This window comes from Chrysochloris asiatica, unplaced genomic scaffold (assembly GCF_000296735.1).
Source record: "Chrysochloris asiatica unplaced genomic scaffold, ChrAsi1.0 scaffold00064, whole genome shotgun sequence".
In the NCBI taxonomy this organism is placed as follows: Eukaryota; Metazoa; Chordata; class Mammalia; order Afrosoricida; family Chrysochloridae; genus Chrysochloris; species Chrysochloris asiatica.
Window position 1 is genome coordinate 5,085,665 of NW_006408582.1, and position 14,973 is coordinate 5,100,637.

The 14,973-nt window shown below is 38.5% G+C and overlaps 1 protein-coding gene across 1 annotated transcript in view; it reads left to right on the forward strand.

The window, feature by feature from the left end:
* The window catches only part of KIF13B (kinesin family member 13B), a 294,477-nt gene that overhangs the window by 262,639 nt on the left and 16,865 nt on the right, over window positions 1–14,973 (forward strand). Inside the window, exon 38 of the mRNA XM_006864335.1 lies at window positions 10,920–10,986. Within this exon, the coding sequence (XP_006864397.1) occupies window positions 10,920–10,986 (67 nt within the window). The remainder of the gene's footprint in view (window positions 1–10,919; window positions 10,987–14,973) is intronic.

The window sequence follows — 14,973 nt, forward strand, 5'->3', positions numbered from 1 at the left end:
AAAAAATATATGTATTTATTTAAATGTCCAGAGGGCACATTCTGCTAGCCAGCCTCCTGCCCGCAGGCACACAGCCACCATCTCTGCTCCTGCCACTTTTCTAGGTAGGGATCTCATGCTCCTTCCTTTTTAATGGTCCTGGGATCATCTGTTCCTAAAATGAAAGATTAACTACTCCTCCTGTGTAGTTACACATCTGCAATTACAGTTGTGGCAATCACAATTAATCCTGCTAACAACTATTGACAATTAAGTCATAAAATCCTATCACTATCATTCCCCATCCCCTTTCACCAGTAATTTTTATGTCACAAATATTGAACACTTTGAAAATGTCTCTTGCACAGATAATGCCTAAATGTAATAATGTTGGTTGATGTTTTGACTACTGCTTTCATGGGTGTTGAGTCTAGATTCAAGTAAAATGAATCCTTGACAATTTCCAGATTTTCTGTTTATCATGACATTGCTTGCTGGTCCAGTTATGAGACTTTTTGTTTTCTTTATGCTGAGGTTTAATTCACACTGAAAGCTGTAGTCTTTGATCTTCATCAGTTAAGTGCTTCAAATCTTCTTTACTTTAAGCAAGCTCAAGAAGACAAAATAAAGTATTTTGATGAAATGTGCAAAGACCTGTGATCCGAAAACCAAAAGGAGAGAACACACTTGGCATTTCTCAAACTGAAAGGATTGAAGAAAAATTTGAGGCTCGAGTTGTAATATTGAAGGATTCTATGAGCAAAATATTGAATGATACAGAAAGCATCAAGTGAAGATAGAATACAGTCACTATACCAAAAAGATAGCCTGACAACGTCATTAATATCACATGCAAGTAAAATTTTGTTGAAAAGGACATGGTCTTATGGGCTCCACCAGTCTCTGTCTGAGTAATAAGCCTGGTCTTGTTTATGATATTGAGTTTTGTTTCACATTTTTCTCTCTGTCCAACACCTTCTAATGTGTGATCCATTTCAAGCAGTTGGTAGTGGTAGCAGGGCACCATCTAGTTCTTCTGATCTCAGGGTCATGGAGACTGATGCATGTGTGACCCTTTAGTGCATTGGATTAATTGTTTTTATGAATCTTCAACTTTCTCTACCAATAGTTGCATTCTCGATCATTTGAATACAAATAGGTATTCGTCAAGCAGAATGGGATTCCTTAAATGGAAGGAGCACAAGGAAGGGCCTGGAAAAGCAGTTTATCCAGAGAACTCAGAGTAGTGTAGTATGACAAGTTTAAGAGAAGGGTGCAAACTCATGGAGTGATGAGGCTCTTGTATTTCACATTAAGGAGTTTAAGCTTTATTCTTATAGGCAAAGGGATCTTCAAAATAATTTGTATGTATGCAAGGTCATAAAAATGTTAACTATTATCTATACTCATGTGGCATGTGAAGGCCAGAATTAAGGGAAAAAATCACTAGATTTTTGATATGAAAAGTGACCACCACCATTTTCCTGGAGTATATTTCAGCATTTCTGTTGCCTGTCACTTAGTGTCAGTTAGGTTTCATCCATGCTCAGTAGACAACATGACCCAGAAGATTGCAGGCTCAGTTGGCACTTGAGGACTCAGTCCTTTTCCCTCTGTGCCACTAACTCACTGGGCGACCTGAATGCACCTAACCATGATGTGAATTCTCTCAAAGCCTGAGTTTCTGTAGTGTGAAATGTAGATAATTATACTTGTATTCACTTGCCTCATGGGACTTCTCCTTAACATTTATAGCTGCAAAATACTCTGCAGTCATTTTTATTAATAGTTACCAGATGTGTCGTAAGGATTAATGAACTTACGATCTGAATGTTTTGAGCTCCTGAAATAGGAGGCAACTGACTGCTCAGGGGATATGTAAAGCAGCATTAAAAATGCAAACAATACACATTTGGAAATTGTAGCTATTATGTGTGAAGGACAAATGGCACCCTTATGATTTAAGTCTACTTTGTAGGTATTTTTGGTACCCTTAGTAAGGTTCTTGAATTTTTCTTATTAAACATTGCCAGATATAGTAAGCTCAGTATGCCCCGCCCCTGCCTGCACTTGCCTGCACACATGTGCACAGGTGCATATACAGGCATTGTCTTTTCTAAAACACCAACTACCCTTCTTCCTATTATGCATACTTCCTTGGTGTCTTCTTTGATTCTTTGTATTCCCTTGCATCTGCAGCCAATTGTTTCCAAGGGTTAAATAACATCCTTCATTTTGCTGAATGTTAGTTTCTTTATCCAAGTTTACAATCTTGTTAACTCTCTACTTAACCACATAAGTAAGTTCTTAATTTATCTCCGTAAGTATCTCTTGATTTGAGGATTAATTTTCTTGGAGTCCTGGTTTGGTACTGTGGGACAAGCACTTCACTGCAGTGTCAGTTTGAACTGCAAGATCAGCAGTTCAAATCCACCAGCCTCTCCTCAGACCCTATACAGTGTTGCTATGAGTCGGAGCTGACTTAATGGCACTTAATAACAACAGCAACAAGTTTAGTGTCTCCTCGATCTCAGGATTAATTTTATGGAAGCATAATTCTTATTGGTAGTTGATAGCTGTTCATTTGCTAGCTCTTTATTGTCTGTGAAAATCAACCATCAGCTCTTACCTGTACCCATGCTGGTCAGGCTAGCTTATTCTCCCCAAAGACTGGAGGGATGAGTTGCTTTTCACAGGATGGAGATGTGAGTAGAGAGAACACTTCAAATACAAAGAATGACTCTTGCCATCCTGCCTTCTACATGCCTTTAGTAGCATCTCTACCTTGGGAAAATCCCATTCTCCAATGCGGTCTCAAAATTCCCCTCATGAATGTTTTCTAGATCTGTTATGATCATTTCTTTCTTTGAATTCACTTACTTTTGAAACTTTCATTCTAATGTCTGTCATGTTATCTTATGTTTTACTTATTTGCAAACAGGCTCCTCTCCCAAACTAGATTGACAATATATTGAAACCAAAATCCATGTCTTTCTAACTTTTGTGTCCTCACTTTCAAAACCTTGTACATTGTGAGGCCTGATAAAATTTAACTAAATTTGTAGAAGAGTGAGAACCTCACTTTTTTTTTCAATGGGTAGGTAGTTGTTGTCGAGTTGCCTCTGACTCATGGGGACCTTATGTACAACAGAATGAAACATTGCTGATCCTGTGCCTTCCTCATCATGGAGTTCATCGTTACCATTATTTCCCCTGCCCTCACTCGTCCTCTGCTTCAGCAAATGTGATCTTCTCCAGCATTTGATCACGCCTGATGGCGTATCCAAAGGAAGCAAACTGGACAGTGTTTTACTGTTATCCATAAGGTTTTCATTGGTTAATTTTCAGAAGTAGATCACCAGGCCTTTCCTCCTAATCTTAGTGCACTACTAAAACCAGTCTGCTATAAGTGACCTTGCTGATATTTGAAATATCAGTGGCATAGCTTCTAGCATCACAGCAACTTGCAAGCCATCACAATATAACAAACTGATAAATAAGGTAGTATTTTAAAGGATGGCCTCATTTTTTTTTCTGTCAACATTTACAAAAATATCACTTGACCTCATACTTTGTTTAGCTTTTCTCTATAGTGATATTTTTCTTGCAAGATATTAAAAGGTACTGCGAAGGAAGACCTCCTCTTGTTGAAGAATTACTTGCGGTGTGGGAAGGAGGGCTTTGTAGCTCAGACCCTCCCGTGAATGGCCTAGCTTCCACCAGGTGTTTTTTAAAACATTTTATCGTGAATTGAGTGGTTTACAGAGTAGATCATCAGTTTTACATTCAACAAATCATATACTTCATGACAATGATTGCATTCCCTTCCATGTATCTACAGTTAGCAGCATATACCTCTATTCACTTTAATTCTTGCATTCTTCCGTGTCTCCTATATTACCTTCATCTTTCCTCTGCTAACCTCCCTCTTGTTGTGTATTGCCTGTCTTGTCACCCATGTGAATAATCCTTCCCTCCCATAACCATCATAGATTGTTCCTTTTATCAAGAAAAACATTTTTTAATTCTTTTCAAAAGTGGTCTCATACAGTTATTTGTCCTTTTGTGATTGATTAATTTCACTCAGCATAATGCCCTCCAGGTTCATCCATGTTATGAAGTGTTTGACAGATTAATTGTTAATCTTCAACATTACGTAGTATACCTTTGTATGTATGTGCCAAAGTTTAACCATTCTTCTGTTGATGGGCATTTAGGCTGACTTCATCTTTTTGATGTGTCTCTTGTAATCAATATATTGAAGGATCCTATTTTCTGATCCATTCTGCTACTCTCTGTCTCTAGACTGCTGCATTTCACCCATTTACATTTCATCTAATTATAAATAAGTATGAACTGATGGCTGTCATTTTTGCTGTGTGTGTTATATTTTGTGGTGGAGTTGGGCTGCTAATCTCATGGTCAGCAGTTCAAAACTACCAGCGGTTCTGTGGGAGAAAGATGCTTTCTGCTCCTGTAAAGATTTACAGCCTCGGAAACCCTATACAGGGTCACTATGAGTGGAAAACAACTCACTGGCATTTACCAACAACAACAGCAGGTTTCTTTTTTCCAAGTAATTTTCTATGCTAAATTAACTTTGTTTGTTTTCTTGTCAATTCTTCATTGCTATTGTTTGAGTGTTTACTAAATTCCAGCAGGGTACATCCATGGTGGACAGATTTCAGCTAAACTTCCAGACTAAGACTAGAAAGAAGGAGAGGCAAACTATTTCTGAAAGGTTAGCCACAGAAAACCTACTGAGTAGCAGTAAGACATTGTTAGATAGCAACAGAATATTGAATATTGAAACATGATGAATAACACCAGAATACTGTCAGGGAGTTCTGGTAGGGCACTGTAGGATAAGGACTCGACTTCAAGATTGGTTTGAACTGCAAGGTCAGTGGTTCAAATTCATCAGCTGCTCCTCGGAAACCCTATACAGGGTCACTATGAGGCAGAACCGACTTGGCAACACTTAACAACAGTAACATGGGCAAAATATTGAATGATATAGAAAGCATCAAAAGAAGATAGAAGGAAGAATTTATAGTCACTGATCCAAAAAGAAATAGCTAGGTTTACCATTTCAAGAGATAGCATATGATCAACAGCCAGTGATACTGAAGGACGAAGTCCAACATGCACTGACGGCATTGTCAAAGAACAAGGCTTAGGGAAATTGATGGAATACAGTTGAAATCTTTCAACAAACTGATGAAGCACTGGAAGCACTCACTCAACTATGCCAAGAAATTTAGACATGTTTGAAAGACATCCATATTTATGCCCATTCCAAAGAGAGGTGACTCAGTGGAATGCCGAAATCATTGGACAATGTTATCTGTATCACTTGCAAGTAAATTTTTGTTAAAGATAATTTAAAAATGACTGCAGCAATATATTGACAGGGAATTGCCAGAGGTTCAAGCCGGATTCAGAAGAGAACATGGAACAAGGGATATCATTGCTGATGTCAGATGGATCTTGGCTGAAAGCAGAGAATACCAGAAAGATGTTTGCCCGGGTTTTATTGACCATGCAAAGGCTTTAAAAAAAAAAAAAAAAGTTTTATTGTGAATTATGTGATTGTTTACTTGGGAGAACATTAGCTTTACATTCATCCTATTGTATATCATTTCATTGCCATAGTTACAATCCCTTCCATGAATCATCAACCAACCAAAGGGTATACCCTGCACTATGCAAAGGCTTTTGTGTTGTGTGAATCATGACAAGCAACGGACAACATTGTGAAGTATGAGTATTCCGGAACACTTAATTGTGCTCATGAGGAATCTGTACGTGGACCAAGGAGCAGTTGTTCAAGTAGAACAAGGGACACTGAATGGTTTAAAATTAGGAAAAGTTTGTGCCAGGGTAGTATTCTTTCACCATACCTATTCAATATGTACACTGAGCAAATAATCTGAGAAGCTGGATTATATGAAGAAAAACCTGGCATCAGGATCGGAGAAAGATTTGTTAACAACCTTATTTGCTGAAAGTAAAGAAGACTTAAAATACTGATGAAGATCAAAGACCACAGCCTTCAGTATAGGTTGTACTTTAATGTAAAGAAAACAACGATCATCACCACCAGACCAATAAATAACATCAGGATAAATGGAGAAAAGATTGAAGTTATCAAAGACTCCATTTTGCTTGAATCCAGTATAACTCATGGAAGCAGCAGTCAAGCAATCAAATGACGTGTTGCCTTAGGCAAATCTGCTGTAGAAGACCTCTTTAAAGTATTCAAGAACAAAGATGGTAATTTGAGGACCAAGGTAAAATGGACTCAAGCCATGATATTTGCAATATCATCATATGCCCATTCCAAAGAGAGGTGAACAATGATTAAGGAAGACCATGGATGGACTGATGTATTTATGTTATAGTGTTGGAGAAGAAATTAAAAGTACCATGAATTGCTAGAAGATAAAAACAAATCTGCTGGAAGAAGTAGAGTCAGAATATTCCTTAAAAGCCAGAATGGCAAGGACTTTGTCTCTCATATTTTGAACATATAAGGAGTGACCAGTCTGTGGAGAAGGACATCTTGCTGGAGAAAGTGGAGGGTCAGCATAAAACAGGAAGTCCTCCCAAAGATACATTGGCACTGTGACAGTAGCAATGGACTCAAGTTTAACAACGATTGTGAGGATGGCACAGGACTGGACAGTGTTTCGTTCTTTTGGACATAAGGTCATTATGAGTAGGAACCAACTCAGTAGCACCTAACAACAAGTCTTTATGGGTTTCCTATTTCCTGCCTTGGTGTGATGTATTGATTTTCTTTGAGGTTACTCTGTAATTTACTAATTTTTTTCCTGTTTAAATCTTGAAATCTACTTCACTCCCTCACTATTTTGAAGTTTTGTATCTTACACTAGTCACTCTTTTTGCTTTGTAGTTGACTTCATTATAAATTAATATTTCTGGTTCCTTATTTTCAGTCTTGTAAGTTTGTTTTACTTGAAATGCTTCTATACCTAGATTGAGTTCTGGAGGGTGGTGTCATATATGTTAATCTCAGGTTGTTGTCTACTGGTGTTTGTTCCCAGTTCAAAGAGCACCCATTAGTATTTTTTGTAAAGTTGGTCTGGTTATTACAAATTCCTTTTTAATTTCTATTTTTCAGGAAATATCCTGATTTCATCAGTATATTTGAGGGATAGCTTTGCTGGGTATATATGATTCTTGGTTGGTAGTTTTTTTCTTTCATAATTTAATATATGTCATCCCATTGCCTTCTTGCCTGCATGGTTTCTGCTCAGAAACCAAAGTTAAGTCTTACTGGTTCTTCTTTGTAGGTAACTTTTTGGTTTTCCCCAGCTGCTCTAAGGATTCTTTCTTCATCTTTGGTTTTGTATTCAACAAAAGGAGAGTTTGAATACGATATATGTTGGTGATTCTATTTTGGGATCTATCCTGTATGGGGTTCGTTCAGCTTCTTTGTTTATCTTCTCATTTTTCATGATGTTAGGGAAGTTTTATTCCAACAACTCCTTGTGCCTTTTTATTGACTCTTCCTGTTCTGGAATTCTGATCATCTGTAAGTTATTCCTCTTCATCGTGTCCCACATAACTCTTAGGCTTCCTTTGAATTTTTTTTTTTTTTAATTCTTTTTTTCTGATTGCTCTTATATAGACTACTACTAGTATTAAGAGATTTATCTTTAAGCTAATTAATTCAGGCTTCCATTGCTTCACATCTACTCCTTTACCCTTCCAATGTATTGTCCACATCAGAAATCTTAGTATTAATTTTCTGGGTATCTAATTGCAGATTTTAGATTATTTTAAAATTTGCATTTATTTTGTCTGTTTGTTCTTGTCTTGTTTTTCTGGATTCTTCTAAAGGTTTTTCTGTGTTCTTCTTACTTTCCTCCATGTTTTATCACTCCTTTTGAGGTACTTAATATTCTCTTGAATTCTTTTTTAATTAGTTCCATTAGTGTTCTTCCTCAGAAATGGTTTCTGTTTTTGCATCTCGGTCATTTGTTTGAATCATTCTCTCTTGTTCCTTTGTCTGAGCTAAAATTGTCTGTTGTCTTGGGACATTGTGCTGTTGTCATATTTAATTGATGATTATATGTTCATAGGCCCTCACTATCTTTCTCCTGTAGGTGTAGTTAGAGAATGGAATCATGTGCACGATTCTCCGTTCACTCACTGTTCATGTACCGCAGTTTAGGATGGGTTGACTGGTGTTAGCTGTATATCATTGAGCAGGTGCTATAGGAGCTGGTATTGGCTCTTGCCTAGTGGGAAATGCTGCAAAGGGTATGGATGTGGCTGGGTTGTGTGGGCACTGTTGTTGTTTCATGTTGGGTGGGAAAGAGATGAAAATCTCCCTTTCCCCCAACCAAAACACACAAGAAAACAAAACACAACAAACAAGTAACCAACATTGAAAAGAGAAAATAATAAATGATAAATGAGAAATAAAAACAGGAAGCAACCAGAAAAAAGAATATAGTAACTAAAAAGAGAAATGAGGGATAGGAAAATAGAGATATAGAAGCAAAAAAATAATAGAGAAAATAAAAGGAAAAAAAAACTCTTTAAGAAGAACCAGGGAGAAGGAAGATGAAAAGAGAGAGAGTAGAGAGTAGTAAAGAAAGGTCAAAAGAAAAAAAGAAGGGGGGAAATGAGAAACAGAAGACATTAAGGACAAACAAAAGTAGAGATAAAAAGGAGAAAATTCAGGGGAAGAGCTAGCAAAGAAGAAAGGAGAAACAAACAAAAGCAATGACACAACAAAAGGAAATAAACAAACAGTAAGCTGTTGGACCTGAAGAGGAGAGAACTCTGGGGGCTCTTCCCAGCCAAGAAGTTCATGAGGTGGGTACAGAAAGGGATGTGACAACGAAGTTTCTGGCCATAGATGGGTTCTTTATAGGCCTCCGTGTTGTCTAGGCTCAGGGCAGTCAATCTGGAAGTAGTTAGTGGAGGCCCTCAATGAAGCTGTTTTCAAGGTTTATTAGGACCACAGGGCACTGGGAGCAGGGTGACTAGTTATGAGGGTTTCTGCTAGACTTATTGGGGGTCTGGTGGCTCTGTGGGTTTGTTAGGTCTGCAGCTAATCCTGCCTGAATCCAGTCACCAATGTGGTGTTGCTGGCCCCGCCTCACGGGCATGGCTCACGAACATGTGAATCCAGACTCTCTGAGAGTAAGGTCTGAGCTGTGGGTGGATGAATTGGGGATCTGGCCACACCTCAGCTCACCAGCGGAGCACAGGGAAAAGAATGAATTACACCTTTCCTGTCACCTGTGTATCTGCTTTGCCAGGCCACCTTCTGTTGCCAAGACTGCTTACAAAAGTTCATGGTGGTCACACCTCACCTGGCAGGCCATTCGCCAATCAGTGCCCTTCTCTCGAAAATCCACCTTTTTGGCCTAATCTCCTTGGTTTCCTCCATAGCTATCTCTCCTCTGTTCCTCTGAAGGCTTTAGAGAAGAATCCTTTCTTGCCTCTTCCTAGTTTCTGGTGGCTTCTGGCAATTCTTGGCTTGGGTTGACTTGTAGCTGCATCATACAAACTCTGCCTTCCTCATAGCATGCCCATATTCTCCCTGTGTATATCTTCCTCTTTCAAGGAGACCAGTCATGGATTTAGGGCCCACTCTAACCCACTATAACCTCATCTAATTACATCTGCAAAGACCATATTTCCAAATAACATCACTGTCAGAGGTTCCCAGTACACAGAGGGCCAAACTGTTGTATTAGCATGAGGAGATCTGGTAAGGAGTCAAAGACTGGTTGAGAGAATAAAGGCAAACATGACAGATTCTTGGTCTCTCCCATAGATACTCATGTCTGCTTCTACATCTAACTGCCATATTGTAGTTTGTTGTTGTTATTGTTCTTGAGTGCCATCAAGTCAATTCTGACACTTAGCAATCCTGTATAGGGTTTCCAGGGAGCAACTGTTGGGGTTGAACTGCCCACCTTGCAGTTAGCAGTCCAGTGCTTATTCTACAGCACCACACCATTTTGATTTCTTCTTCATAGTTATAAATCAGATGCTTTCTTTGACTTCCCTTATTCTTACCATGCCTTTATTTGTATTTTTACTTTTAACTTTAAAAAGTATTCCTCGAAACAAGTACTGTTTAAGTAACAATGTCCATAAGTAACCAAGTTCTCTCCCTTCATGCTGGTGTTACTGCTTCCATCCATTCATTCAGGGTCTCATCCCTTCATACCTGTTTTGTTGCTACATTCTCTTTACTGATTTGCCTGCCTTAGTCTTTAAAGATGTCCCCTGTTTATTTGCCTTCTACTGCTAGAGCAGTCTTCCTGATCTGCTTTCTTTACTCAGGAATCTCTCAACTTTGCATAATCAGTTTAGTTTTAGATACTTAAGGCTTCCCATAGATTCTCACCTGCTCTGTCTTTTGCCTTTGGAATTGGGCTCTAGCAAAACTGGCTTATTTTCTACTGGCTTCCTATGACTACAAATCACCAGTCCTCCTTTTGCACCCTGAGATCCCCTGACACTCAGGACTTGCTTTGGATTCCACCTCCAGTCTGTTCCATTCACTTGGCTCAATAAATCCCTGGAGCACTGATATGTACACCCTTTGGTTAATGTGTGTGTATGATTGTAGAGAGGGAGGACGTGGGAGTGTGTAAAAGCGTACTGTATATGTTACTGTTGTCTTCTAGCTGAGGTAAACCCTCGCTGTGCTCCTGGTTTCTAATGTTTCCTGTGTGTGTAGGAACCCCTCATTGCTTGCACAGCTAGTTGACAATGTGACTTGTTAGAATTCCTGAAAGTTGTAAAAATTCACCTCTGGTGGGTTCTCCTGATTGACTCTTCAGTCTGTCCGATGACAACCTCTTGTGATATCTCTTCTGCTGCTCTTGATCCTTCCTTTCACAGAGCTAATGCTTAACTTGCCTTTTTACTTGTTTTCTCAGCCCGTGCCCCGAATCATGGTGCAGTCTGCCTTCCCAGACATTGGGGTGACCCGGATGGAAGAGGTAAGTCAGCCTGCTCGCTGGTGGTACCTTGGCTGGTGGCTGCCCCACATACAGTGGGTGGCCCTGGTGTTATAATTGCTTCTTCCACACCCACAGTTGTTTTTTTGTTTTTTGTTTTTTATTTTAACATTCCAGTTTTGATAATTAACTATAATATAGGTCACTGTCTTCTCCCTCTATATTTTCCTTGTTACACTTTTCTATTTTCAACTTGTTAATCATATGATTGCTAAACTTTTAGGTGCTTGACTGCTAATGTAGTCTGCTGCTTTAATAGCCCACTGCTAGGCAAAGGAGATTTCTATAAACAGAACAATCTCCTTATTCAAAGTGTTTTGCTTAATTCTCAGTTTTACATTTCATTCTGATTCATGATATCAGCGTGAAAAGACTAATGCTAAACTGGGGAGAAAATAGTCTCTTATGATCTCCCACAGATCAACAGCACTTCTAATCTTATGAATAGCAAATCTATTTTCTCCCACTGTGCTTTCATTCTCTTAGGAAATGCTATATCTTCATAGGAAAATTTTATTTATTAAAACAACAGTTTTTTTTAAAAAAAAAGGCCAGTGATTTGAATAATTATTCAGACCTCCATTAATTCCACTTATTCCTAAAAGACCCTCTTTAATCCTTGGTATGTATTGTAGATAGGACTGGTTGGTGGTTGGCAGGTGGTCCTTCCTTCCCTCTAGGAATAGTGTTTGCCATTTTGCGGAGGCAGGAATTTCCTTCGTGAGCTCCAAGACCAGTGGGTGAGAGTGAGAGCCAAGTCCCTTGCTGGTGAGGTCACCTGGCTCCGCACAGCACATACAGCACAGGGCAACTTTGCTATTCATGTGTTGGTGTCCCCAAGAAGTCTCTGGAAATGCCCCTCTCAATAAATAGGGGATAATCCAAAAATGACAAGTAGCTTCAACTCACATGTCAACTCTAGTCAAGTGGGAGCAGCTGACTGGGGTGCTGGATAGGGCAGGTTCTAAGGCTGCACTTGGGCTCTGCAGGAAAGAACACTGTCTGTCATCTTTGATGTGTTCCACTAGTCACTAGGTCTGACCCCTAAACCTTGCTTTTTCAGTTACTCACCTCTCTGGTCTACTTTGTAAAATGAATATGATACAAGAGGACTTCAAAGAGTTTAGAAATATGGATTTAAAAGTTAATGGAGAGGACTTCCAGTTTGCCAGAAGGCCAGACGGCCTGGCCTCCCTTCTGCTATTGGAGGACTCTTTGTCTCCCTATTCTACACAAGAAGAGTCAGCAACTGCTGCCAAATAGCCAAGCTACATTCACACTGTATTAAACACCAAAACCCAGGCAATAACCAATACCAGCTACCAAGGAAACAGGCAGCACCTGTGAAAGTTAATCTGAGTCAAGCAATAAGATGAGTGAAAAGGGAAGACCACACTCTGACCACATCTTCCTGGAAGAAACCAGAAAGCATAAAAAAAAAGTACCAAAATACATACATACTCATTTAAGCAGTAGGGCCACAGATAAACATCAAACATGTCCAAGAAGCAAAAACAGATGACCATATCAGCACATGTCCAGAAAAAAGATAAAATATCTGAGACAAAGGACCCAGAAGTAGACCTGGACTCCATTCTGGAAGGAGGGCAGGCCCTGGAAATGCCTGAGAAAGAATTCAGAAAAATGATTATAAAATGTTTCAAAACACTTTACAATGGAGTTGAGAAAAATAAGGAAGAAGTCAGGAAAGTGCTACAAGAACAATCAAACAAGATATATACAGCATTGGAAACAATGCAAAGCCTACATAAAGAGGTATAAACAATCAAAAACAAAATGGCAGAAATAGAAAACACTCTGAAAGGGCAGAGGAGTAGAATAGATGAGATGGAAGGAAGAATCAGCAAGCCGGAAGACAAGTCTCTCAATACCACCAAGATAGAACAAACACAAAAAAAATTTTAAAAATTAGAGGAAGGTCTGAGATTCGTGTTGGACAACATGAAGAGGAATAACTTAAGAATTATTGGCGTTCCAGAGCAAGAAGAAACACATAAGTCCACAGAATAGTCGAAGAGCTACTAGAAGAAAAATTCTCCATCATACTGAGAAGTGAAAAAATTAACATACAAGAAGCTGAACGGATTCCAAGAAGAGCAGACCCCAAAAGAAAATCACCAAGACATATCATAGTCAAGCTCTCCAAACTTAAAGATAAGGAGACACTTCTGAAAGCAGTCAGAGAAGGCAGAAGGGTCACATACAAAGGCAAGCAAGTCAGATTAAGCTCAGCACTCTCAGCAGGAACAATGCAAGCGAGAAGGCAATGGGGAGACATATATAAAACCCTGGAAGAAAAAAACCGCCAACCAAGAATCCTTTATCCAGCAAAGCTATCAATCAAATATGATGGTGCAATCAAAACATTCCAGGATAAACAGAAGCTATGGGAATTCACCAAAGCCAATCCTGCACTACAAAACATCCTAAAGGGAGTTCTGTGGACTGAGAACCAACAAGAAGAGACAACAACCAGAGATTGACATATGTGGCAGCACCTCCCTGAATTAACTCAACAGAAAGAAGAATCGTTAACAAAACAAAATTATAAAAACAAACTCAGAGACTCTGGAAGGTCAGTCTATGACCAAAACAAATACAATGTAAAAGAAGGTAAACATATAGGAAAAGAGATCCAGATAGCCAGAAGGTCAGGTCAATTACAGGATAAAATAGCCTGTAGTAAATGCTCAGAAAAGCTAATGGACTATAAGACAACCTCAATGAAAATTAACACTTCACAACATACCAAGAGAATGAAAACTCAGGAAGAATATGAAAACATTAAAACTATGAGGAAACTAACAAGAAAGAACACAAAAATCCTGAATTCAACAAAGAAAGACAAACAGAACAAAGAAGCAGCAACACCACACACACATAAAAAATGTAATGACAGCAATGAATACCTATCGATAATTACACAGAATGTAAATGGATTAAATGCATCTGTTAAGAGACGGAGGGTGACAGAATGGATAAGAAAACAAGATCCTTCAATATGCTGCCTGCAAGAGACATATCTCACACACAGGGACAAAAACAGACTAAAAGTTAAAGGATGGAAAAAAATATACCAAGCTAATTCCAATAAAAAGCGAACAGGAGTGGCAGTACTAATTTCGGATAAAATAAACTTTAAGGCTAAAACCAGCATGATAGATAAAGATGGACATTATATCATGATTAAAGGAACAATTGAACAAGATGAAATAACCATATTAAATATCTATGCTCCCAATGAACGAGCGCCACAATATATAAAACGAACTCTTATAGAATTGAAGAAAGAAATAGATGAATCTACAATAATAGTGGGTGATTTTAATACACCATGATCCAAAATGGATAGAACAACCAGAAAGAAACTTGACAAAGACACAGAAGAACTAAACAACACACTCAGCCAACTGGAACTCATAGATGTGTATAGAGTATTCAACCCAACAACTGCACAATACACATTCTTCTCAAGTGCACATGGAACATTCTCCAGATAGACCATGTTTTAGGCCACAAAACAAATCTACATACATTTACAAATATCAAAATACTACAAAGCAACTTCTCAGATCACAATGCTATCAAATTAGAAATCAACAATCGGAAGACCAAGGAAATCAAGTCAAATACATGGAAACTGAATAACACCCTGCTGAAAAGCGACTGGGTAGTAGAAGAAATTAAACGTGAATTCGCAAAGTTTCTAGAAATAAATGAGAATGAAAACAACATACCAAAACCTTTGGGACACGGCGAAAGTGGTGGTGAGAGGACAATTTATTGCAATAAATGCACTCATCCAAAAAGAAGAAAGAACTAAAATTAACACATTAACACAACATCTACAACAACTAGAAACAGACCAACAGAGGGAACCTACACCCACCAAAAGAAAAGAAATAATAAAGATTAGAGCAGAAATAAATGAGATAGAAAACAGAAAAACTAT